This window comes from Mobula birostris, chromosome 8, assembly GCF_030028105.1.
Source record: "Mobula birostris isolate sMobBir1 chromosome 8, sMobBir1.hap1, whole genome shotgun sequence".
In the NCBI taxonomy this organism is placed as follows: Eukaryota; Metazoa; Chordata; class Chondrichthyes; order Myliobatiformes; family Myliobatidae; genus Mobula; species Mobula birostris.
Genome location: NC_092377.1, coordinates 157813259 through 157841258, shown reverse-complemented (window position 1 = coordinate 157841258; position 28000 = coordinate 157813259). Strand labels below are relative to the sequence as shown.

At 43.1% G+C, this 28000-nt stretch overlaps 1 protein-coding gene across 1 annotated transcript; it reads left to right on the top strand.

The window, feature by feature from the left end:
- The first annotated feature begins 25 nt into the window (after positions 1 to 25).
- ddx56 (DEAD (Asp-Glu-Ala-Asp) box helicase 56) lies at positions 26 to 27948 on the top strand. Its single transcript, XM_072266591.1, has 14 exons — positions 26 to 107; positions 774 to 935; positions 2717 to 2871; positions 2962 to 3132; positions 9072 to 9162; positions 9928 to 10169; positions 12224 to 12352; positions 14572 to 14685; positions 17341 to 17435; positions 18944 to 19017; positions 20286 to 20375; positions 20724 to 20829; positions 23429 to 23526; positions 26577 to 27948. The coding sequence occupies exons 1-14, from the start codon at positions 51 to 53 to the stop codon at positions 26661 to 26663; spliced, it is 1671 nt and encodes a 556-aa protein (XP_072122692.1). The 5' UTR covers positions 26 to 50; the 3' UTR covers positions 26664 to 27948.
- Positions 27949 to 28000: the final 52 nt, after the last annotated feature.

The following is a 28000-nucleotide window of genomic DNA, read 5'->3' as shown; positions in this document are numbered from 1 at the left end:
AGTGCGAGTGGTGAGAGGTGAAGGGGCACGTGACGTCATCCAACGTGAAGATGGCGACGGAGAGGCTGGAGTTCCACGAGATGGGTCTCGATGAGAGACTGATCGAGGTAACCGGTCAGGTCGGGGGACGGAGAGGAGGGAAGGCTTAAGGAGAGGGGCGAGGGGGATGGCGAGGAGGGAAGGGGAAGGAGAAGAGGGAGGGAAGAGAAGGAAGAAGAAAGGGAGGAGAAACAAGAGTTTTCATTGGGGTGAGAGCGCAGGCCAAGGGAGAGGTTTGATTTTATGTGGATTTAGTTCTTTTTTTTCCCTTTTTGTTTTTCTCAGCCCTGCCTGTCACAGCGTAGGTGCTGGGGACATACACAATTCGTCTGCAGGGGCAGTGGCCAGGGATAACACTAGATCTGGGGTCAGATTGGTGAGGCGGGCAGTAAGGAAGCTTTGGACTTTGGAGGGGCACATCGGGAAGAGGTGGGAAGGGTGCTTGGAGAAAGAGGTTGAGCAGGTGGGGGCTTGTTGAGAGAATGGTAGCAAAAGGTAGAAATTGTTTGAAAGAGGAGGGATATATTAATGTTGGGACGTTTATGGGCATGATATCCTGTGATGGGGTTGGAGAGGAGTGATAAGATGCCTGGTAGGTCAAGGGAGATGATGCTGGTGCAAAGGGAGCGGGGTTGAGAAGAGGCAAGGACACACAGGGGAGAGTTGAAAGCATTGTATTTATGACCAAATGTTGTGCAACCTTGTGTTTTTCCCACCCTCAAAAAAATACTTAGGCCATTGCCAAACTGAACTGGGCGCAGCCTACTCTAATTCAGGAAAAGGCCATTCCTCTGGCACTGGAGGGGAAAGATCTACTGGCCAGGGCACGCACTGGGTCTGGTAAAACTGCAGCCTATGCCATTCCCATCATCGAACATCTTCTCAACACTAAAAAGGTAATCTCTCCCACGTTTGTCCCATTTGCTCTTAAATAGTCTCTGTCTTTCAAGTTGAAGGGTCCGAATTTGTCTCTGTTCAGATTCTGATTTACCAACTGCACGTACAACGAAACATACTGAGAAGTGTGCTGTTTCCTTTAAAAACCAGCACACCCAAGGGTGTGCTGGGATCAGCCCACGAGTGTCACCATATATTCTGGCGCCAACACGGCAAGGCCGTCAGAGCAACACAAGCGACAACCTCAACGGAGCGGCGGGGGTGCAAGCCCGACTCAGCAGACGCGGCTCAACGGGGGATGGCGCAGCCGTGACAACAGGACCCGAGAGAGCTGGGACGGGCACGCCGGCCATAGCAGCTCTCTCTTGCGAGTGGAAGGCAAGACGAAAGAGACGGAGAGTTCTGTAAGCCAGAGTGGCAGAGAGATGCCACGGAGCCACACGTTGGCTTAGGTCACTAGAGCAAAAGGAAGGGGAGCTCTTTTCCCACTCACCCTAATACAGCCCAGTGTGACCAATTTAATGTGTGTTTCCTAGGCGTGCTCCTTTGAAGCATTGGGTCAAATTCCAGACAAGTACACAGGCAATGAGTTGTCTTTGGATAGAAAAGGAAGTGCAACTGCACTTGGCTGTTTTATGATTTGCATTCTCCCACTCTGGAGATTGCTGGGCGTTAGCTCAGCAACTGTGTGGGGAGTGGAGTAGCATGAGTCCTCCTCAGTGTCAAGTTTGGCTGGCGGCTTTGTAGCGTAGCAGTTAACGCAGTGCTTTACATCAGCCAGCCATGAGATCAGAGTTCGATTCCCATCGCTGCCTGTAAGGAGTCTGCATGTTCTCCACGTGATCGCGTGCATTACCTCCGACTTCTCCAGTTTCCTCCCATGTTCTAAAGGTGGACGGTTAGGGTGGTGAGTTGTGCGCACGCCACGTTGATGCCAGAAGTCTGTGACACCTGTGGGCTGCCCAGCACAATTTTTGCTGATTTGATTGGATACAAATGATGCATTTCACTGTATATTTTGTTGTACGTGTCAGAAATAAACACTAAGGTTATTCTGAATTTTGTGCATGATCACAATGTATAAATTCCTCACTCTGTGTAATATTCTTGCTGGTGAGGTGCTGCTGAATCCACTTGCTGCCATGGGGAAGCTGATTAATAACAGTGTGGATGGACAGGATATAAACACGAAGTCAGCAGATGCTGCAAATCCAAAGCAACACACACACAAAATGCTGGAGGAACTCAGCAGGGCTGGCAGCATCTGTGGAAATAAGTAAACAGTTGACATTTCAAGCTGATTCCCTTCTTCAGGAGTGAGAAGGAAGGTGGGGGGTAAATGCCAGAATTAAAAGATGGGGGGAGGGACTGGAGGCTAGCTGGAAGTTGATAGGTAAAGCCAAGTGGGTGGGAAAGGTCAAGGGCTGGAGATGAAGGAATCTGAGAGGAGAGTGGACCATCAGAGAAAGGAAAGGAGGAGGGGACATGGGGGAAGTAATAGCAGGTGAGAAGTGTTAAAAGGTCAGAGTGGGGAACTGATGGGGTGTAGTTTGTTTACTGGAAAGAGGACTCTATATTCATACCGTCAGGAATGAAAATAGATTATGAGGTATTGAATATAAAAGATAAGATGTTACTCCTCTGCCCTGAAATAGGTCTCATTTTGGCATGTGGAGGTCATGGGTCAACATGTCAGACAGGAACCGATTTGTATTTGACTGAAGTATCAGTGATGTTTGTGACAGAGCTGGACTTTCTTAAACCCTGTGTCTCTCCTCAGTCCACTTGCGAGCAGGCGGTGCGAGCCCTTGTGTTGGTTCCCACGAAGGAGCTGGGTCAGCAAGTGCAGCAAATGATCCGACAACTTACAGCCTATTGCACGTGGGACGTTCGAGTGGCTGACGTCTCGGGGCAGGCGGATATATCAGCACAGAGGTAGAAGAAAAATGAGTGTTTGTCTGTGAGGACTTCCTCCTGTTTGTACCTTGTCGCGTGGCCCTTTTCAATACTGGTTCTCTCTTTCAGGCCCATATTAATGGAGAAGCCTGATATAGTCATTGGCACCCCCTCCCGCGTTCTGCTGCACGTGGAACAGCACACGCTGAGTCTTTGTACCTCCCTGGAAATGCTTGTGATCGATGAGGCAGATCTACTCTTCTCATTTGGGTTTGAAAATGACCTGAAGAACCTTCTGGGGTAAGAAACTAATTTTGAGTTTTTTTTCTTGACGGGATTTCTATTTATGTTGGTATATTTATCTGAAAATAGATTTATCTTTCAGTTTGCCCTTACAGATTACCTTCTTTCAATTATTGTTACACCTATTGACTTAAAATGAACGTGTATGAATGTGCCATTGAGTAAGATCATCACCTTCATTATGTGCCGTGCCGTATGATGTAGATTGTTGTTGTTTAGTATGGCAGGTGGTTTTCTTTTCACACTTCCAGCTGGTTTTTTGACAAATGATGAAGTGTGGCCTGGAGTCTGTCCTTTTGGGAGCCAGGGTTGGATCAATCTTGGTCTGGCATCTCGTCCACAGCTGTTCCAACATGGGTGGCCCTGAGTTGCTATCGCCTGATGAAATCCTTGAAGCACGCAAGCCTGTACACGATGTCAACGTGTTGATCCAGGTTGTGGAAGTGTGGTGTAGGTGATCATCGTCCATCCATGACCATGATTGTTCTTGGCAAATTTTTCTGTGGAAGTGTCATTGCCGCCTTCTGTGCAGTGCCTTTACAGAGATGCGTGACCCCAGTCATTTTCAACACCCTTTAGAGATTGAAGCAACACACACAAAATGTTGGAAGAGCTCAGCAGGCCAGGCAACATCTGTGGAAAAGAGTAAGCAGTTGATGTTTCGCCCTGAGACCCATCATTAGGACTCGCGCCTTACTCTTCAGTGATCTTCTGCCTGGCGTCAGTGGTCACATAACCAGGACTTGTGATATGCACCAGCTGCTCATACGACCATCCACCGCCTGCTTCCATGACTTCACCTGACACTGATGGGTGGGGAGGGAGCCAAGCAGGTGCTACACCTTGCCCAAGGGTGACCGGCAGGCTAGTAGAGGGAAGGAGCGCCTTACACCTCCTTTGGTGGAGACACATCTCCACCCCGCCACACGTCGGTAAGATCATGCCATCCATAAGATTATTGAAGTAATAAAGATGAAAAGGGAATACAGAATATATCGTAGTTGTAGCTACGGAGAAGGTGCAGGTAAAGAAATAAATTTCAAGTAAATAAATAAACAAACTGCAAGGGGCCCTGGCGAGGTAGTTTGCAAGAACAAGAGTTTGTCTTATGAGAATAGAAGCTGCCCTGGATTAAGGTTTACTTCCCACATGTACATCGAAGCACATCGTTTGCATTAACAACAAACACACCCGAGGAGGTGTTGGGGGCAGCCTGCACGTGCCACCATTCATCCTGCATGTGAATCTGCAAGTCAAGGCCCAAAGTGCTCCCAAAGTCAGCCACCCTGGAGGTCACGTCAGTCAAGGCCCGAAGGTCAAAATCCAAACCAGACCGAGTACTGGGGTTGAGACCCGGAGTTCGACCAAGTCTGGAGTCCAGAGTTCAGCAAGGCTGGAGGTTAAAAGCCAGAAAGTCAACATGAATGGAGATAGAGACCCAAAGGTCGAGACTGTGAGTCTTGAGAGTCCAGGGCCAAAGACTGGGGACCTGGAGGCAGCCTGACCTGGGGTGGGAGGACTGTCTGTAAGAGTGAGAGAGTGGGGGGTGGACTTATTTTACTGTTAGTGTCTTATTTAATTCTATTCTTACTGCTGTATGTGTTGCTCTGCTGAACATTGTGGGTAGGCGATCTGGAGTCTGGTGGTGGAAAGATTCTCCCACAGACGGTCTCCACCTGGAACATTCAGTTGCAAATTTATGACATTCAGTCGATTTAGGATGGGATTTATATAGGATTAGTGTAAGTGGGTGCTTGACCAGCCCAGACCAGTTGTGCTGTATGACTGGCTCTATACGTGGAAAGAACATGGCAAGGTAACGCAAGAACTTCTGGTTAAAGGCCTGGTACAGATAAAACAATTAACGTAATAATTTCAGAGCAGTCCCCAACAAGTTATAAATGACAACTGTCTCTTACATATCGGGTCAAATCATCAGGTTCGCTGACGACACAACGGTGGTTGGCCTCATCAACAACAATAATAAGACAGTGTACAGAGTGGTGGTAGAGCTACTTGTAGAATGGTGCGAGTACGACAAGACTACAGGGATGATTCTGGACTTTAGGAAGATGCAGGCTGACCACTCCTCACTGCGCATAAATGGCTTGTCTGCAGAGAGAGGAGCACCAGCTTTCTGGGAGTGCACATAATGGATGCTTTCACCAGGTGCATCAACAGCACCTTGTTGGTCAAGAAAGCACAAGCAGTGCCTCCACTGCCTGTGGAGAATGAGGCAAGGGACGACCCCCCCCCCCCCCAACTACTCCAACCAATTTTTACAGGAGCACCATTGAGAGTGTCCTGTCCAGTCGCATCACTGTCCGGTACGGGAGATGGAGGACTTCCGACTGAAAGACCCGACAAAGGACTGCTGAGGGGAACTCTTCTGCTCTTCAGATATTTTTCAGCAGCGCTTCATATACAGGGCCCTTAGTATTGTTAAAGATCCCTTCCATCCTTCCCACCATCTCTTTGACCCCCTATAAACAGACAGGAGGCACCGTGGCATTAGAACAAGGCCTGTTAGAATGGGAAACAGCTTCCTCCCCAAGCCTGTGAGACATCTGAACTCCTTGCCACCACCCAGCTCTCATCACTTATGAAAAGCCAGCCGCGTTATAATGTTTACTTTTTAACTTGTGTCTTAAGTGCATCTTGTGCTTAACTGTCAATCTTCTGGAATATATTTTATTATTTGTAGTAATATTACATTGTGTTGTGCACCTTGGCCGGGGGAATCTTGTGTCATTTGGCACTGTACATGTATGTGGTTGAATGACAATAAACTTGAGCTGAACTTGACTTGAAGTCCAGAAATCATGGCCCATTGATTGGAACCTGGATCTGCAAATCTCTGCGAGCCGGCTGGGGCAGTTGAAGGCCTAGTGTCTGCATTTCTGATTCCGAATCAGAGTCCGCTGGAGGCTGAAGAAAAGAGACTGTCTTGTGTTTAGAGGACTGTGGTGGGAGGGAGGAGTGGGCTGGTTTTAAGGTTTCGGGGCTTTGTTGTGGTGTGTGTTGTTTTGCCAAGCATTGTGGGCATTGCTATGTTGATGCCAGAGTGTGTGGTGACATGTGCAGCACACCCTCAGCTGTGTTGGAGTTGTAATGCAAATGACGCATTTCACGGTTGCTTTGATGTACGATAAGGTAAGATCTTCCGATAAGATGGTGGTGCGCTCAATCGCAGCAGCTTCTACGGGCTTGACCAAAGGTGTTACTGTCCTTTTTAAGCTTGATTTTTTACGATTACAAGACCCTGCTGGATATTAAGAATTTAAAAGTACAGCAGCCCATCAGCGAGTTGCTTGTTAGCCAAGAGATGGAAGGAGCTGGGCTTGGTGCGGATTGTGCTGCTGCCTGCGGCAGAGAAGCGTCTGAGGAGTCAATGCGCGAAGGAGCTGTGCAGTCTGACAGTAATGATCGTCTGTCGCTTTTCTTGTGATCACAAGACCCTGTTGGTCATTATTAATGTGGAATTCAGCAAGTCTACTTCACTGGTTTATTGGCTGCTGCATGGCCTCGGTTGTAGTGAGGACTAGGCGTCAGGCTGTGGTGTTGACTGTTTACAGCCGCCCAGGGGAGAGGCATCAGAGTCTCACCTCCACTGGAGGTGGTGTGGCACAGCATCCAAGCTGGAGTCAGATGCTGTCCCCTAGTGTTCGCTCAGCAGAAAACAAGTTTATTTGTGTTCAATTTTAGATTTCAGCAACATCCATGGACTCAGGTCTTGGACGATTTTTTTGTGTGACTGTATTTTATTGGTATCTCATATGTGCTTGCTATCATATGCGCTATATGTGGTTTTTCCTGTGTGTGAATGTTGGTACTGCGTTTTGCACTTTGGCCCTAGAGGAGCACTGTTTCATTTGGCTGCTTTCATCGGTTTTCATGTATGGTTGAATGACAATTAAACTTGATAAGTGAACTTGAATCTTGAATATAATGCCTTTAATCTGCTTTGCAGGATGTCTCAAAGTACTTTACAACTGTTGTGCATTTTGTTTTGAGTGTTGTCACCTGTGTTGGGAATAGAGCAATGGTGTTTGTAAACAACTCTCAAACAGTAATGTGATAATGACCAAGTAAGCTTTCATTTTAATAATGAGTATGGAATAAATGATTGCGAAGATGTCTGGCTCCATCTACTGGTGCACTTCAGGACTGTGTCATCAAATTCTTTATGACTGACTGACTGAACACTGCCTCTCTTAACTTCTCCCTAAGGCCATGCCTTCATCAGTTCCACCCTCTTGGGGACAGAAGTCCGAATTTTTGTGCTCATTGTCAGCATAGTTTTCCGAAAGGAATATCTTTCCTGACAAATCTGTTGGAATTCTTTGAGGAAATAATAGGCAAGATTGACAGAGAAGTGTCAGTAAATGTTATTTACTTGGATTTTCAGAAGATCTTTGACAAGGTGCTGTGCATGAGGCTGCTAAGCAAGGCAGAGGCTCAGGAAAGATGGCAGCATAGATAGAAGATTGGCTGACTGGCAGAAGGCAAAGAATGTGGGGACCTTTTCTATTCGGCTGCTGGTGACTAGTGTGGGTCTGCAGGGGTTGGGGTTGGATCTGGTTCTTTCATGATAAAGGTTAATGATCTGGGTGATGGAATGGATGGTTTGTGCCCATGTTCGAGGATGATACAAAGATGGATGGAGAGACAGGTAATGTTGAGGAAGCAGAGGGCCTGCAGAAGAACATGCAGAATAGGAGAATGGGCAAAGACATTGCATTTTGAATACAGTGTAGGGAATGTATGGTGATGCACTTTTTAGCAGGTATAAAGGTGCAGATAATTTTCTATAAGGGGAGAAAATTCAGAAATTGAAGGTGCAAAGGACTTGGGAGTCCTCATGTAGGATTCCCTAACGGTTAACTTGCAGTTGGAGTTGGTGGTAAGGAAGGCAAACACAATAAGACTGGAATATAAAAGCAAAGATGCAATGCTGAGGCTTTATAAGGTCTTGGGGCATTTGAGTCCCATAATCTAAGAAAGGATGTGTTGGCATTGGAGTTGGTCCATAGGAGGTTTATGAGAATGATCCTGGGAATGAGAGGGTTAATGTATGAAGTGTGTTTGGCTGGGTACCGGATTGTAGGAGCAAACTGAAAGATCACAAAGACTTGGTGTTCAAAATAACAGGTGATTTATTAAAAAAAAACTGGTGTGCACACCGGGAGACCAGTCAAAGATGATTTAGCTGAGCATGAATTTGGTACAGCTTTTACATTCTCAGTTGATGAGCTTGCCAATAAGACTGCATTTTGATAACAGAACGATGACTACAGGAAGACTTAATTAAGTAACAGACTAGGTCCTGGTTACAGAATAAAATTATTATTCTCGGGTCTAACGGTAAATCCAGTTTTCTACTACAACAATGGGTGCATGACCTATGGACTCATTTTCAAGCATTCTCCATCTTATATTCTCAATATTCAGTGCTAAATTACTTTATTTCTTTCTATTTGTAGTTGCACAGTTTGTTGTGTTTTGCACACTGGTTGAATGTCCCGTTGGTGCGGTCTTTCATTGATTCTATTAATGGTTATTATTCTATTATGGATTTATGGAGTATGCACACAAGGAAATGTATCTCGGTTGTATATGGTGACATATTTACTTCGATAATAAATTTATTTTGAACACTGTAACAAAATTAATGAAGTTCTGGAAACTTGCATGTTGTCACTACTGCATTCCATGGCTGTACTTCTAGGCTTTGTCTGTGTTTCCCTGTTAACCATATTAGCACAATCCACATCCCTATTTGCTAGTTATCAGCCCTCATTATTGTTTCTCCTACAACATGGACCTTCGATATGTTTTCAGCAAGTCATTAGTGTTAGAGAAGATGTGACATGTAACCCCCAGGCAGTGTGGACTATGGAATTTATACCTGTCTGGTTTATTCTCACTTCTTGCAGACACCTTCCGAAGATTTATCAGGCATTCTTGATGTCGGCCACATTTAATGAAGACGTTCAGGCACTGAAAGAGCTGGTACTTCATAACCCGGTAAGAATTCTATAAACTACTTGACCATCTTGTTGGCCTTGTTTCAGTGGTGGTAATACGGATGACCCAGAATTTCAGATATGTGAAGTTCGCTTCCACACTCAGATCTGGTGTATGCTGTCTGCTTTTTTGGATGAACAGTAGATATTCCATTAGTCTCTTATGAAGGGGAAGGGCTGGGTGTTAGGACAGTTTCACTTGGCCTTAAGGCAGTTTGATGTTGAATATTGAACCATTTAGCAGCCATCTCTACCTATTTTTGGAGTTTTACGTGTTAGAAAGTCTTTGTGAGGTGTCCTGATAATTTAAACAATTCTTACAAATATAAATGGTTCCTCTTGGACACAGACTGTGCAATAGGAATCAGTCATTTATTCACGAATAAGCAAGCAAATTATATTCTCTCCATTGGCATTTGGCTATCAGGCTTCGTAATTGATGTGAATAACTTCAATTAACTGATTCTATAACATACAGACTCTTTATAACTCATGTTCTCAGTATTATTTGTGGTTTTCCTTTTGTACATTGGTTGTTTGTCAATCTTTGTCTTGCATAGTTTTCCATAGATTATATTTCTTGTAGATGCTTGCAAGAAAATTAATCTCCAAGTAGTATATAGTAGCACATTTTTACTTCGATAGTAAATTTATTTTGACTATTTTGACTCTTGTCTACTCTTGGTTAAATTCATCACATTTGTAAGGTGACAAAGTTAGACTGTGGCTGTGATGTGTTGCTGTAATGTCATCTTATATCCTTTAGGTGGTTCTGAAGCTTCAGGAGTCTCAACTTCCAGACAGCTCCCAACTGACTCAGTACCGCATAAATTGTGAGGAGGAAGAGAAGTTCCTGCTGATCTACACATTACTCAAACTTTCCCTTATCCGAGGCAAGACTATTATTTTTGTGAACTCTATTGACAAATGTTACCGGCTGAAGTTATTCCTGGAGCAGTTCAGCATCGCCTCCTGTGTCCTAAACTCAGAGCTACCAATCCACTCCAGGTACAGCTTCACTTGTTCTTTTTCACAATGCATCTCTTTTTTTTTTCCCTTCTACCTTTGCTTTCCTGATTCCAACCAGGGCGTCCGGATTACGTTTCGATAGGGGAAGGGGAGTAATGTCATTTGTATACACAGAAGAGTAAAAAATTAAATTAGCTTTGAATGCCTTAGTTCCTGCACTGTTCTATCATATTAGGTTCTGAGTCATAGCACTGTCAGATACAGTGTGTCATGGTTTGATGTGGGGAATAGTATAAGATGTAGAACTAGCAGCCATTCAGCCCCTTAAGGTTGTTCTGCCACTCTATAGATCATAACTGATTATTTAACTCAACGTGCTTTCTTGCCCAATCCTCGTATACCTTGATTGCCTCAGATCACAAGGACATCCCTTTAGAACAGAGTTGAGAAATTTCTTTAGCCAGAGAGTAGTGAATCTGTGGAATTCATTGCCATTGATGGATGTGGATAGCAAGTCATCGTGTATATTTAAAGCAAAGCTTTACAGATCCTTTATTGTCAAAGATTACAGGGAAAAGGCAGGGGAATGGGGTTGAGAGGGATAATAAATCAGCCATAATGGAATGGCAGAGCAGACTTGATGAGTTGATTGACCCAATTCTGCTCCTGCGTCTTGTGGTCGTATGATCGCTCCAATATCCAGGAATCTGTCAGTTTCAGTCTTGAAAGTTGAACCTCTGACCCTACAATCTCCTGGGGCATCTGACCCCACTATCTTCCCTCCACCAGAGGGTGTGGCAACTGGCCCTTCAGTCTCCCTTCCCAAAAGGGCATGAAAAGCAATAGAAACCTGCAGATGTTGGAAAACCAAAATAAAAATGCAAGTGCTGCTGATGACTGATCATGGATCAGAAATATTTGTTTTATTCTCCCCAGGTGCTGCATGACCTGCTGGGAATCTCCAGCTCATTTGCTTTTTATCCAATAATCAGAGGATCCAAGACTCTTCCCACTGTGCTGTGGTTAGAGCAGGGGCGGACACTTGTAAAGAACCATGGGCAAATGGTTTCTCGATCCTGTCTGGGTATTCTCACAGCCATGCCTGACTACGTTGCCACCATTTTTCCAACCTATCACCACGACGTTGGATTTTTCTATCTATTTTTAAAACTATTAATGAGCCTCCACAGCCCTGCAGAGAATTCCAAAGGTTCACCGTTTTCCAAGGGAAGAAATCTCTCGTTGTTTCAGTCTAAAATGGATGACCTTTATTTCAGGGTTGGATCTTCTCGATTGGAATATTTTACCTTTTACTGTCCTCAGTCTGAACCAAGATCAGTCCAGAGATTAGAGAGGAGGTACAGGAGACTGAAGAGACACACTGATTGTCATCAGATTTCTGAATGGACAGTAAACCCTTGATCTCTCATCCTCATTATGTGCCGTATCCTGTGATGTAGGCAATGATGGTTCATGTCCATGATCGGCAAATTTTTCCACAGAAGTGGCTTGCCATTGCCTTCTTTTGTGCAGTGTCTTTACAAGACAGGTGACCCCAGCCATTGTCAATATTCTTCAGAGATTGTCTACTTGGCGTCAGTGGTCGCATAACCAGGCCTTGTGCACCAGCTACTCAAGTAACCATCCACCACCTGCTCCCAGTGCTTCACATGACCCTGATCGCTAGGACTAAAGAGGTGCTACACCTTGCCCGAGGGTAATCTGCAGGTTGGCGGATGGAAAGAGTGTCTTACTCCTTCTTTGGTAGAGACGTATCTCCATTCCACAACCCTCCATGAACATTATCTCACTATTTTTGCTCTCTTTTTGCCCTAATTTATTTTTTATATATTTCTTGTAATAATATATTATGTATTTAATGTACTGCACTGTACTGCTGTTGCAAAACAACAAATTCAGTGACATATATCAGCGATAATAAAACTGATTCTGATTGAGAGAGGCTACAGTAAGCACTTTGGTTTACAAGACAGCTGTTGAGAGCAGGGGACAGGCTGTGGTGTGAGAGGGGACAGTGATGAAGGTAATAGCTGCATTGCCGAGGTGCCTTACTTATCACTGTGTTTTATCAGGTGTCACATCATCAATCAGTTCAGTCGGGGTTTTTACGATTATATTATTGCAACAGACGAGCATGACCTGACTAATACTTCCAGGGCAGATGAGGTGAAGAAGAAGAAAAACCATGGCAAAGGAGCAAAGTAAGTATTATTTTCAATGGAGTCAAAGCCATACAGCGTAGACCTGGATGTTTTTGTTTATCGTGTCCATCAACCACTCATTTACACTGATTCTAAGCTAAACCAAGTTTGTGTAATAGTTAGAGATGTGGTGCAATTCTGAGAAGGTTGAATCTGATGGAAGTAGTGCGTGGATTAAGTGAGCGGAAACATGGGGCCTCGTGCCACTAGGATCGGGAACAGTTACTACCCGTCACCCATCAGGCTGTTGAACTGAAGGGGAAAACTTCACTCAACTTCACCTGCCCCATCATTGAGATGTTCCCACAAGCAATAGACTCACTTCTGAGGACTCTTCATCTCATGTCCTTGATATTTACTGCTTATTTATTTAATATTATTTCTTTTATTGTGTATTTGCATAGTTTGTTGTCTTCAGCACTTTGGCTAAATGCCCTAGTTGGGTGGTCTTTCATTGATCCTGTTATTATTCAATAGATTTATTGAGTATGTCCACAGGAAAATAAATCTCATGGTTGTATATATATGGTGGCGTATATGTACTTTGATAATAACGTTTACTTTGAACTTTATAATTTAGACGCAAAAAGAATGACACTTGATAAGGACAGTGAATGTCCTCAGTGTGGGTGTGTTAGAAAGTACAGGAGAATTAAGGATACATATTCTCAGACTTCTGAGTAGGGCATGTTACTTCAGTAATTAAGTTATAGAGCATTCCAGATGCTTAGCTTTATTCATTGACATTACTGATAATTGGGAGGTCCAACTAATCATATATAAAATAATAACTAGGCCATAATATGAGTACTGTGTACAGGCCTGCTTACCAAATTGGAAGGAGCATGTGAGCTGCTGGGGAAATAGTATCTGAAAATTGGTCCACAGAATCCAATGCCAGTTACTTTGGGCAGCCTTGTATCGTTCTGCTTAAAATAATGAATTGTTATTCCGATGAATGTATAACTTTTCTTCAAGACCAAGCCTGCTGATCATCTGGGGTTCTCCTATGTTGTGTATTTTGAGTCTGTGTAATTCTAAGCACAGACCCTGATAATTATAACAGCAAAGATCAATCAACTTTTTTTTAACCTCCATATGTTGTTGGAGAAACTTTTTCGCCCAAAGGGTCATGATGACACGAAGGGGTGGAGAAGCAGAAGACCTTGATGCATTTAAAAAGTCCGGAATGAACATTTGATCCCTGCTAATCTGATGGGCTAAAAGTTGGATTAGTTTAAGTACCTTTTTTAAAATTCAGAATAGGTGTAACAGTAACTGCCTTGTGTCCCTTTTATTTTATCAACATTTTGATTAAAATTGTTTTTATAAACCATAGATTTCTTTATTTTCTTGTTAGCCCAAATATGTATGTTAGTCACTAGATGTTTTTCTCCATCAAGCCTCAAAGTTGTTGTGCCACCTGGGGTTGCATGTGATTGAACACATAGTCCTTCAGATTGGACCTGATAAGTACAGCAAGTGCCTGGGCTTTTGATTAATGATGTCCTCTGTATATTATCTGTTCCTACACTCAGTGACCACTTTATTAGGTAGACCTGTATGTTAATGTAAATATCTAATCAACCAATCATTTGGCAGCAACTCAATGCATAAAAGCATGCAGACATGGTCAAGAGGTTCAGTTGTTGTTCTGACTAAACATCCGAATGAGAAGAACTGTGATCTAAGTGACTTTGACCATGGAATAGTTTTTGGTGGATTGAGTACCTCAGAAACTGCTGATCTCCTGGGATTTTCACACACAACAGTCTGTAGAGTTTACAGGGGATGGTTAATAAAACAAAAAATATCCAGTGAGTGGCAGTTCTGTTGGTGAAAGTGCCTCATTAATGAGAGAGGCCTGAGGAGACAGTAACTCAAATAGCCACGTGCTACAACAGTGGTGTGCAGAAGAGCCTATCTGAATGCAGAACACATCGACCCTTGAAGTGGATGAACTACAGCAGTAGAAGAACACACCGGGTTCCATGTCTGTACCTAATAAAGTGGCCAGTGTGTATCTCTAACCGGCAACAATGTCAAGATGTTCTATATAGAACTTAAAGGAAGTAGGAAATTGGGACTTGATTGTATGGTCCACAACCATCAAGTATCAAGGCACACTTGGTCTGACTTGAGGTGGTGATTGGTATAATATATTTTTGGATAAAACATTTTCTTGTGTTCATGATTAACAGATATTTTTTCTATTTCAGAGGGAAGGATAATGAATATGGGGTCTCCCGAGGGATAGACTTTCAGAATCTGTCAAATGTAATCAATTTCGATGTCCCACTCACAGTAGAGTCGTATATCCATCGTGTTGGAAGGTAAATCATTATGTACATTGCATCTAGACTATAAGACATAGGAGTAGAATTAGGCCATTTGGCCCATCGAGTCTGCTCCACCATTCAATCATGGCTGATCCTTTTTCCCCCTCCGCAGCCCCACTTTCCAGCCTTCTCCCCATAACTTTTGCTGCCGTGTCCAATCACTAATCTGTCAAGCTCTACCTTAAAAACACCCAACGACCTGGCCTCTACAGCTGCCTGTGGTAATAAATTCCACAAATTCACCACCCTCTGGCTAAAGAAATTTCTCCACATCTCTGTTCTAAATGGATGCTGCTCTATCCTGAGACTGTGCCCTCTTGTCCTAGACTCCCCCACCATGGGAAACATTCTTTCCTCTTCAACTCTGTCTAGGCCTTTCAGCCTTTGAAAACTTTCAATGAGATACCCCCTCATCCTTCTACATTTCAGCGCGTACAGACCCAGAGCTATCAAATGTTGCTCGTATGATAACCCTTTCATTCCCGGAATCATCCTTGTGAACCTCCGGGAATGAAAGGGTTATCACACGAGGAACGTTTGATAGCTGTGGGTCTGTATGCGCTGGAACTTAGAACGATGAAGGGAGAGCTCATTGAAACCTTTCGAGCGTTGAAAGGCCTAAATCCCTTCTCATTTTCTTCCCAGCTGTGGCCTGTAGTTATCTAAAATTACATAGGGAACTTAATCAACTAGGTCAGTGGGTCAAGGAATAGCAGATGGAGTTTAATTCAGGTAAATGTAAAGTGTTGAAACTTGGTAAGGCATATCAGGGTGGGAGTCTTGGGAAATGTTTTAGCACAGACTGACAAGCACGTAGTTTCCTGATAGTGGACAGGTTGATGAGGAAGACATTTGGCATTCTAACCTTCATCAGTCAAGGCATTGAGTATAAGAGTGGCAATGTGATTTTGTTAAGGCCATATTTGGAGTACTGTGTACATTGGTGAGACCTGTCGTAAGTTGGATGACTGCTTTATCAAGCACCTCTGCTCCATCTGCCAAAAGTGGAACTTCCTGGTGGCCAAACATTTTAATTCAGATTCCCCTTATGATATGTCAGTCCTTGGCTGCCTCTTGTGCCACGATGAGGCCACCCTCAGGGTGGAGGGGCATGAAGATCGAATTATCTTTCCATTAAAAAAAATTCCCCTCCCCTCTCCTCTTCTATTCCCTACTCTGCCCTCTTACCTCTTCTCACCTGACTATCACCTCCTCCTGGGTCCCTTCCTGCTTTCCTTTATCCTACGGTCCACTCCTCTCTTATCAGATCCCTTGCTCTCCAGCCCTTAACCCTTCTTACTCATCTGGCTTCACCTATCACCTGTCCTCCTTCCCCTCCCCCCATCTTTTTATTCTGGCGTCTTCCCTCTTCCTTTCCAGTCTTGATGAAGAGTCTCGGCCCGAAACTTCGACTGTATTGATTCCCATAGATGCTGCCTGACCTGCTGAGTTCCTCCAGCACTTTGTGTGTGTGTGTGTGTGTGTGTGTGTGTGTGTGTGTGTGGTATGTACTTCCCGTTTGGCTGTCATTAAGCTGAAAAACGTGCAGAAAGGATGAGATTGTTACTGCATCTAGAGAATTTGGTTTATAAGGAGAAACTGGATAGGCTGGGACATTTTTCCTTGGGGCATAGAGGCTGAGGGTGGCCTTTTTTGGGGTGGGATCAAAGTCACCGGAGAGCCATTGAAGCTAGTGAATATAGAAGTGTTTTTATAGCAAAAATAAGCAGCACACATCCTAAGCCAATACACTTGGAAGAAGAGACCTGGTCAACCCAACATTACATGACATTTTTAAATGCTGAAGATCAAAGGTAACGGCAGGACAATGCTTTAATTATAATGTATCTACAATGCTTCCTTTGAATTACATATAATTTTCAAACACCACCTTTGCACCCACACTCCAGACACCCAAAATGAATATTAATCCCCGCTGGCTCTGGGGTGCATTTATGCAAATACAGGCGTCTGAGGTCCAAGTGGAGTGTTTCTTTATTTGTGATTGACCCCAACCTGCAGTTCCAGGAAACCCATTGTTCTGAGCTGCATTTTAAATTCAGTTTGCAATCCATGTTCAAATCTGAAGAATGGCTGCTGTTGAGTTTCATATTTGCTGTGTACCTTAACTCCAGAATATGCCCTAACCAGCTTAGAGTTTAGAAAGGTGTGAGGGGCAATAGATATGGTGAATAGTCTTTTCTCTATGGTTGGGAGTCCAGATCTAGAGGGCATAGGTTCAAAGTGAGAGGGGAAAGATTTAAAGGGAATCTGGGGCAACTTGTTCACACAGAGGCTAATGTGTAAAAGGAACGAGTTGCCAAAGGAAGTGGTATAGTAGGGTATAATTACGGCATTTTAAAGATATTTGGACAGGAATATGGGTTAGGAAAGGATTAGAGGTATGTTGGCCAAAAACGGGCAAATGGGACTAGCTTGGTTAGCCAATTTGTTTCACATGGAGAAATGGGCCGAAGGGCCTGTTTTCCACACAGTATACCTCAGTGACCTCTGACTACCTGCTAGCCTTTGTGTAAAACAAGTTGTTAGTCACTGAAATGAACCACCCAATGCTACTAAACATTAAAGTGGTTTTTTTAAATGTGTGCTGAGGTTGATAATGGATTTGAATTCCACTTATTCCCACAGAACAGCTCGCGTGGATAACCAGGGTACAGCACTGACCTTTGTGTCGCACACGGAATTGCAGCTGTTACAACAAGTGGAAGAAGCACTAACTGGAGGTTAGACCTGGCTGTTGGGTTGTGAGTCATAGAACACTACAGCACAGAAACAGGCCCTTCAGCTCATCTAGCCTGAACTATTATTCTGCCTAGTACCATCAACCACACCTGGATCATAGCTTTCCATACCCCTTCCCATCCGTGTACTTATACAACTTAAATATTGCAGCAGAACCCTCATCCCTCACTTGCCCTGGCAACTCGTTCCACATGTCCCACCTTCTGAGTGAAGAAGTTCTCCTTAAATATTTCAGCTTTCATGCTTAACCTCTGATCTCTGTCTAGTTCTAGTCTCATGTAACCTCAGCTAAAAAAACCCTGCTTGTCCATGCCCCTTATAATTTTGTACACCCCTGTCAGATCTCCCCTATGCTTCAGGGAAAAATGCCCTGACCTGTTCAGTCTTTCCCCTAGTTGGGCCAAAGCAGAGGTTTATTTCTCTGACGTTTGAGTGGAAGGCTTGATCAGAAACCTGTCTTCCTTGAAAGATGCACTGACAGCAATCAAACAAGTCCCAGCATCTTAGCTTGAAACCCCGTTTACATTTCCATTGTGATTCAGTTCATGCGTTAAAGTAAATAACCATAATTCATACCCTCACAATACACACAAAACACTGGAGGAACTCAGCAGGCCAGGCAGCATCTCGGAAAAGATGATGTTTCGGGCATCCTGTCGAAGGGTTTCTGCCTGAAATGTTGACTGTACTCTTTTCCTAGCTGCTTCGTGGCTTGCTGAGTAACTCCAGCACTTTGTGTGTTGCTCGGATTTCCAGCATCTGCAGATTTTGTCTTGTTTAGAATTTGTACCCAATTTCTTAACTGAATGTGCTTTCCCCTTTTCTACAATTTACGCTAAATGGTAGCTGAGCACACATTCCAGTTGGTTATTCCCAACACTAAAAAGTGGTTTTGAAAGCAAATGTGAAGTAAAACTATAAAGAAAATAAGCTGTAAGACATTGGAGTAGAACTAGGCCACTCAGCCCATCAAGTCTGCTCTGCCATTCCATTGTGACTGATTTATTATCCCTCTCACCCCATTCATCTGCCTTCTCCCTGTAACTTTTGGCACCCTTACTAATCAAGAACCTATCAACTTGAAATTCACCCAATGACTTGGCCTCCACAGACATCTGGCATTGAATTCCACAGATTCACTACCCTTTGATTAAAGAAATTCCTTCTTATCTCTGATCTAAGGGAGCTCCTTCTATTAAACTGAATAAACTGTCTGTTTCCCAAGAACTTTATCTGTGCTGTAAAATGGAAGTTAATTGATGGCTTGATTTTCTTGCTATTTATCAGTGGATTAAATCTGTACCTAGATGGCAACAAAAACCCAAGATTTCCTGATGTAGAAAATTGCAACTCAAGTATTTTAACAGTGGTCTCTGTTGCTGCCCATTACCCGAAACATCTATGGTCCTCTTGAGGAAGAAGATCTCAGAAGCAGAATAGATTTAATTGTTCAGTAATAGATTTAATACTAATTCTTTTATATCAACAGAGAACATGGACTGTGCTTTGAAACCCTACCGGTTTCGCATCGAGGAGATTGAGGGTTTTCGCTACCGGTGTAAGGTATGATGATCAGAGTGTAACTTGCCTGTTTCTGTTGCACCTATTTTTCTTGGGTCTGTCTTTGTGTAATATTTTCATATTCAATGCAAATATATTTTAAAATTGTGAAGACAAAGCTCTCCCCTTGTGTACACTAAAGTACGGCATTCACTAAAGTACTGAGCCTCTGAGAAATGGATGTGTTCCTGATGATCAGTGCTACAGATCAGAAAGCATCTTCAGTTCCATTCAATTTGTTCAGTTCCATTGACAGGGGTCCGGAGGTTTGGCTGAAAGTTGTGGCCAACACTTTTCTCTGTAAATCAGAAGGCTTAAGTCCCACTTCAGAGTCCTGAGCACAAAAACTGACATAGATACTTCACGGTGTTTGGTGAACTTTAGATGACGACATTTTTGGCTGCAACATTAATATGAAGCCTCATCTGCCCTTATGGACATAAGAAATCCTGTGGCACTGTTTCTAAGAACAGCTGTGCTGTTATTCCTGCTGTTGTGCTCAATAGCCATCTCTCTTTTGCAATTTATTCATTCCCTTATGTACCGTGTTGTATGACATGGGCGATCATGGTCATGGCAAATCTTTCTACAGAAATGGTTTGCCATTGCCTTCTTCTGGACAGTGTCTTAACAAGATGGGTGACCCCAGCCATTATCTATACTCTTCAGAGACTGTCTGCCTGGAGTCAGTGGTCATATAACCAGGACTTGTGATATCCACTAGCTGCTCATACAACCATCTATCGCCTGCTCCCATGGCTTCAGCTGACCCTGATCGGGGGGCTAAGCAGGTGCTACATCTTGCCCAAGGGTGACCTGTAGGCTAACGGAGGGAAGGAGCACCTTATTCCTCCTTTGTTAGAGATGTATCTCCACCCCGCCACCCGATCCTTTGCAATATCTTTGGTCAATAAGATCTTGACCATGAGACATAAGAGCAGAATTAGGCCATTCAGCCCATCAATTCGGCTATGCTATTTGATCAAGGTTGATTTATTTTCCACCTCAATGCCATACTCCTGCCCCTTTATAACATTTGACTCCTTTAATAATTAAGTATGTCCAATGACTTTGTGTCCGCAGCCAAATGCGGGAATAAATTCCACAGATATTCAGACAATGCTAATTGCTGAGGGTAAACTGTGCTTATTGGCTGCACTACAAGATCACATCTCACAGGTTTCCGTGCCTGAAAATGCTTTGGATGCCCTGAAATGGCAAAAGACCAAAGGTGCAAGTTTCCACATTTAAATATTTTTATCTCTTTTTAGGATGCCATGCGTTCAGTTACAAAGCAGTCAATTAAGGAAGCTCGGCTCAAAGAAATCAAACAGGAACTACTCAACTCTGAGAAACTGAAGGTGAGGCAGAGGAGACTCTCCATTCTCTTTTTGAGTGTTGGTGTACCAATAGTTATGGGACCCCCCCCATCCCACCCCCATCCTCTGTAGGAGTGTTAGTGGACCAGTAATTATGGGATCCCCGTGTTCTGTTAGAGTGATAGTGAAATAGTAGCTATCAGACTCAATCTTTTATTAGAGTGATAGTGAACCAGTAGTTAAGAACCCCCATCCTCTGTTGCATTAGTGAACTGGCAACAAATTTTATAAGATGGCCAAGGGCAATGTAGAGTACAGAGGAAAGTACAATTTTTTAAATTAAACTATGACTTAGTCATACCTTTTCAGTGACCCTATATTCTTTTATAGACCTACTTTGAAGATAATCCTAGAGACTTCCAGCTGTTGCGACACGATAGACCTCTCCACCCAGCAATTGTGAAGCCGCATTTGAAGAATGTACCAGATTACCTGAGTGAGTCTCCTAACCAGTGACACAGCTCTTTAAAGCAGTGGTCCCCAACCACCAGGCCGTGGACCGGTACTGGGCAGCGCGGAAACGATATGATTTGGTGATATGAAACGATATGAGTCAGCTGCACCTTTCCTCATTCCCTGTCACGCACTGCTGAACTTGAACCCTCCCCACCCCCCCCCCCCCCCACACGGTTGGCCAGTCCGCAAGAATATAGTCAGTATTAAACCAGTCCGCGGTGCGCAAAAGATTCGGGACCCCTGCTTTAAAAGAACCAAATTCGTTAAAAAGAAAGATCAACTTAAAGCTATCAGGAAAACAGGCTGAATATTTTATTTGAAGGATATAATGTTGAGTCTGTAATTGTATGAAAATTTTTAGAAAAGCTACATGTTGGAATTCAGGGGAAAGAACTGAAAATCCTGAAAATACTCAACAGGTTTGTTAGTATCTGTGGAAGGAGAAGCAAAATTAACATTTCAGCTCTTTTTATATTGAACATGTATTCCTTTGTCACTTTATTAGGTGTACCTGTACACCTTGTTAATATATATATCTAATCAGCCAATCGTGGCAATAACTCAGCACATAAAAGCAAGCAGACATGGTCGAGAGGTTTAGTTGTTATTCAGGGTAAATCTCAGAATAGGGAAGAAATGTGATCGAAGTGACTTTGACTGTGGAATGATTGTTGGTGCCAGATGGGGTGGTTTGAGTATCTCAGAAACTACTGATCTCCTGACATGTTCACGCACAAGTCTCTAGAGTTAACAGAATGGTGCAAAGATCAATAAACATCCAGTGAGCGGCATTTGTATGGATGAAAATGCCTTGTTAATGAGAGAAGTCAGAGGAGAATGGCCAGACTGGTTTAAGCTGACAGGAAGGTGATAGTACCTCAGATAACCATGTATTACAACAATTATGTGCAGAAGAGCATCTCTGAATACACAACATGTCGAATCTTGAAGTGGACGGGCTACAGCAGCAGTAGACCATGAACATGCACAGAATGGCTACTTTGTTAGGTGCAGGAGGTACCTAATAAAGAGGCCACTGAGTGTATGTTGCCTTTGTTTCCCTGAGTATTTTAGCTATGTTGCACACTATGTACCACACCTAATCCCTTTAATTTAGGGAATTAGTGTCCTGATGAACTAGTGGTCCAAAATGTTGACTGTTTATTCCTGTCCGTAGTTGCAGCCTGATCTGCTGAGTTCCACCGGCAATTTGTGCGTGTTAATATAGAGAATTAATGTGGTATTCTGTACTTACATGTAGTTTGTGTCGGTGCAATACAAGAGGCTTGCCTACTCTGTTTTACCAGATCCTTTCATGAAATAAATGGCCGAGGTTCAGGGTAAGTAATGGGAAGTAAAAATGGAAAATTAACTATTTGACTTGGAAGGCAATGCACAAGAGGGTGAAATAATTTGTGGAAGAGTTAGAGGGAGATGATGAAAGAAAGTGGTGAGAAAAGAAAATGGGATTTACTGCCTAAAGGTATAGCAGAGGTAGTGACCCACTATATATTTTACAATACTAGCAATACTGTGAGCCTGCTGCCAACGGGTCAGATTAGGCTGGATAACACTGATTTGACCAGCATGAACATGATTGTCCAAATTACAGTTTGTTGAAACGCTACGAAAGAGTCATGGAGATTTAGGACACAGGAGATCATTCAACCCATTGTGCTCAGGGCAGCTGACAATGTAGCTAATTAGGCTACACCTTGTTTTCCAGCTGAACTTCTTCAAATGATCATGGAAGTAGAGTCCATTTAAAGCAAAGCTCGACAGGTGATAAGGGGATGAAATTCTATCTTGGGTGGAGGGGAATACAGAGTTAAGTCAGCCTTGCTACTAAATGGTGAGGGAGATTTTAAAAATTGAGACACAGAGCTGAGTAGGCCCTTCTGGTTTTTAAGCCATGCTGCCCAGCAGTCCCCTGATTTTAATCCTAGCTTAATCATGGGACAGTTTACAATGATCAATTGACCTACCAACTGGTAACGTCTTTGGACTTTGGGAGGAAACCAGAGCACTAAGAAGAATCACGGGGTTGCAGGGAGAACGTAAAGAACTCCTTACAGGTAGATTTGAAGGACTGAGATGTCTACTCCTAACTTGCGTGTTTCACGATTCAAGGAATAAGGTTGGCTTGGACACAAAATTCCCCTGTAGTTAGACCTTAAGACACAGGAGCAGAGTTAGGCCATTTGTCCCATCGAGTCATCGATGGCTGTTTTATTATCCCTCCTAGCCACATTCTTTTGCCATAATATCCTGAGAGATTGATAACATTAATCTTTTATGTCCACCTGAGAGGGCAGTTGATGCCCTGGTGTTATGCCTTATCTGAAAGGCAGTCACAGTATAGGACTCCCTCATTAATGCTTTGAAGCGGCTTTGATTGCATTTTTCAATCGCTGGAAAATGAAGGCTGGATTTTCTATCTTGTGAAGAATGTAATGGCTGTCATATCTACCATTATTTGGTTATTCTTTCTGGCTGCTGGTACCTTGTTATAATTTTGAAATTGATTATCTTTTCAGTAGTTGAAGTAGTTATTGATGATTGTGTTTTCATACCGCCAGTTCCAAAAACACTCAGAGGAATCGCTAATCCTTTCATCAGTAAGAGGAAGAGATGGAGAAACAAATTCTCAAAAAATAACCAGCAGAAAAAAATCAAGGTGAGAAGATCCAGTCAAATCTTTGAGACATGTATGGTGATATATTACTCAGAAACTTGTTCTGTTGTTTACCCTCAAATCAGCCCCTCTAAATGAATAGTTAACAAATCTTATCTACAAGGATTGTACTTGCTAGGTAAAGACTTCTCCCATTACTTGTCACTGCAGCAACAGCTTTTGACAATCCTCTCATTCTTTTTTCTAACTATGATCTATTTTGATGTAGAAGTGTGTTGGGTATGAATGTAGTTCAGCTGGGAATGGTTGTAGTTAACTTGGGTTGAACTTACGCCAGAATATTGTCCACGGATCGTATTTCTGTCTGGAGAATGTTACAAATGCTTGGCTTCTCTGAGGATCATCACCTTGCTGTGATGGAGAGGATTGTGAGTTCCTGAGGGCAATGCCATCTGGAATCTAGCTCCTGATAGGGTCACCCATGGTGGTAAGGTCAAGGGGGAAGTTCCAGACGGAGAGGATCCAAGTAAGACCTCAGTGGTAGAGCTGGCGAGAGGTCTACAATGGCAGTGAAGATAGAAGAACGCTACAGCAGTGAAGAGTTCCCAATCATCTTGCATTCAATGCCACTGAGCCCTGACTCCAATCTGTCAAGGACCGGCTGGTGGTTTCCTGTGCATTAGCCTCCCCGTGTTAAACAAAGTCACACACAAACATTCTCCAGTTACGGGAATCCACCCTTGATAACCCCATAGGAGAACATCATACTCGACTGGAGTGATTGCATGCCAGTGCTCCTACATATTCTTGGTGTCAGTGGTAAAGAAGAGATGGAGGGCAGGGCTCATTATTCCAAAAAAAAAGCCCTCAAAGATAGGAAACCAATGTTAAAGATGGCATTGCCCTTTGAAGCCCAACGTGTACATTGGAGGGAGCAGTCTGAGCCCAATGGTTAGGATCCAACACCTTGTTTGTTGAAAAAGAAATACCACAATGATGAATAAAATGAGACAATGCTGCTGAGGTGTATTGTGACTGGAATACTTAGTACTCTAAAGCACGTATGGGGAAATACTTGTGTGTGTGGATTAGTTGGTGGCTAAAGATGAGAACTTCGGAGACAGGAGCTGTGAAAGATTGTATGGCCCTTTGAACCTTATTTGGCATTCATAAATATCATTACAGAACATCTATATTAACTCTTTTGCTGCTGTGCCGCAGAGAATAAGGAGCAGATGCAAAAGGAAAGACTGAAAATCCAAAATACCCAACCATTAACCGTAATCACCGATTACTCTTGCCCACACTGCATCAGAATATATGGATCCCAGATCAGCCTCCACAGCCACCTGAGGACCCACCAATAGACAACCCTTAGGGGTTGTCTATAATACTCAACTCGAGTGATTATACTTGCTTGCTTCCTTAAGCCCATCACCCTTACTGGGACATAGGCTACTGACAACATCAATGGAGAGGAATAGAGAGCCAGAGTCCTCAGTCCTGGGCTGATAGAAGGATGTTTGGCCCCGTGGTTTCTATTTTTACCACACGACTTCATATGTCTTCTAGCTGAAGATCCTTCCTCCCCCAGGATTGAGGTCTGTTGGTGTTTCTGTTGCTCTGGGTTTTTATGGGATGGGTTGCTAGCCTCATGCCCAACCCTCCTCCTTATATATATCACAGTCCTGATGAAGGGTCTCAGCCCAAAATGTCGGCTCTCTATTCCACTCCATAGATGCTGCCTGACTTGCTGAATTCCTCCAACATTTATTGACAATATTCACACCCAGCACTGGTGTGCATCTGTCTGCAGGAGGTGGCAGTTTCAAAATATACTACAGCAACTCAGCAGGGCTATCTGAAACAGCATCTTCTAGATCTCCAGATACTTGGGACAAGGCAGCAGACGTATGGGGACACGGCCATTTGCTTCACTCCAAAATAACACCCATCACTTAGACTTGGAAACTTATCATTTGTTTAAAGAGCTAAATCCTTTAACTCTTCTTCAATGACATTCCTGGAATACCTTAAACAGAAGGCATCTGGCTGTTCAAAGAAGTGGCTCACTACTGGTGGACACAGCCCAGTCCGTCTCAAGCAAAGTCCTTCCCACCACTGGGCACATCTCGGGGAGTGCTGCCACAAAAAAGCAGCATCTGTCATCGAATACCTCCACCATCTAGATCATGCTGCCATCTGGAGGGAGGTACAGGAGACTTTGGTCCTACACCACCAGATTCAGGAATAATTATTGCCCTACAACCATTAGGTTCCTGAACCTCACATACCTCAACACTTAACTGATTCCACAGCCCATGGGCTCATTTTCATGGACCCTCCCACTCATATTCTCAGTATTATTTGTTTAGTTTCTTATTTGCAGTTTGTCTTTTGTACAGTAATTGTCAGTCTTTATGTGCAGTTATTCATTGATCCTACTGTGTTTCTCTGTTTTACTGTGAATGCCTATGAGGAAATGAATCTCAGGATAAAATATGGTAACAGATATGTACTTTGATAACAAATTTACTTTGAAATTTGAATTCTTAAGGGAAAATAGGAGTGGGTAATAATTTTTGGAGTCGCTGTCCACATCTGCAAATCATTTAGAGGCAATTACTGATGAATGGTGCAGGCTGCAGTTAAGTGTGATGTTTAGAGTTTAAGCTCCCCTTTGGTCTACACACCTAATTACTTCACCCAGCTTTACTTGTCGCATCATTGAAATGTTCCCACAATCTATGGACTCCCTTTCATGGACTCTTCATCTCATGTTCTCGGTATTTATTGTCTATTTATTATTATTACTTCCTTTTTCTATTTGCTCAGTTTCTTATGTTATGCGCGCTGGTTGCTGTGATCTTTCATTGATACTGTCATAGTTGTTAGTTAATTATGGATTTATTGAGTATGCCTGTGCCCTCTATAGTAGCTTCAAAGTTCAAAGTAAATGAATCGCAGGATTGTATATGGTGACATATATGTACTTTGATAATAGATTTACTTTGAACTGTGAACTACTATAGAGGGCACAGGAAGAGATGATGTACTGGCGGATTTATTAAGCTGAGTGTTTTTCTTCACAGGCTTACAAAAAACAGAATCCACTGAAGAACTTTACTCTCACAAGGAGGAAAAAGACAAAAACTAAAGAGAAGCCTGCAGAACCGTGAAAGAGAGGACTTGACTATATGCAAATCAGACAGTTTTATGTTTATGCCTTACCATCAGCACAAGGTCCTTGCCTACCTCTTGGAGACTGAAAGTATTGAGCTGCATTCCTGTGCTTGACATCAGGACAATGGCATTGTCTGAAACATTTCTCCATTTATACAGGAGAGGATACTTCAAAGATGTATTGAATTCTTATGTCGTTTAGCCTTAAGAAATGCTTTCTATTGACGCAGCAGTGTTGTACATTATTCAGTTAATTCCCTATATGCAGCATCTCCAAACTTGATCTTGCTGGTTCAGTTATTAAGCTGAAAACCAAAGACTTGGAAACCTAGAAGCCTACAGGAGATGAGAAAGCCCAATCTCATTTGGGCCACAAGTTACTTATTAAACTAAAGCCTCCCCATCACACTAGTCTCCACTGTTTACCATCATTTAATCAATTTCTCTACCTCATACATACACACACTCTCACTCTCTGATGTGCACGCGCATTCTCACACTCATGCGTGTACACACTTACATTTTTATATCAAAATAACTTCAAAGAGGTTCCAATATTCTATCTGAAATATACACATAGAACTTGTTTAATGCAAGTAGCTCATCGTGCTAAAGTCACAATGTCCATTCAACCTCAGTTCTGAAAAAAACAGGATTTTGATCTATAACCTTGCCATTCCAAGATAACAGGTCGATTTCACCTGAGTAAAATATTGGTATTGTAATGGTGCAGAATGACTGTCAAAGTCATTTAGTCCCTTAAGCATGTTATACAGGAACAGGAGAACTTCAAGGGGCAGAATGTCCTTTTCCTATTCCTATGTAATAATCTTAAGAAGGCAAAGCTTTCCATTTATTCATGTGCAACAGGCTGTATGCATTGAATGCTCATCCTAGGAGGTAAATGACACTGGAACTCAACAGATGGGGAGGCTAAGCAGGGTTCGACAATTCAATAGTACCACCCACTGGTTCTGGCTTTCACAGCAGATGTCACAGAGTATGTGGATCTCGGAGGATCTTTATTCATCTGCTTTATTCTGCTGCTCAAGGTTCGTGTTAAGAATTGTATTAATCCCATATGCCTGTTCATTTTCCATTCTTTATTCCCCCTTCTGAAATCATTCACTTTTTAACCAGGAGTGTAGAGAAAGCCTCTATATACAGGAAACAACTCTGGCTGACTTCAACTTTGTAAAATTCTAGATGGAAACACCTGCATTTCAGATGTGACATATGGCAGCTTCTGTTGTGTAGTGGATAATAAAGAGTTAAATTTGAGGTCTTTCAGGACGTGATTCTAAAATCAGAAGACTGTGAGCACAAAAGTCAC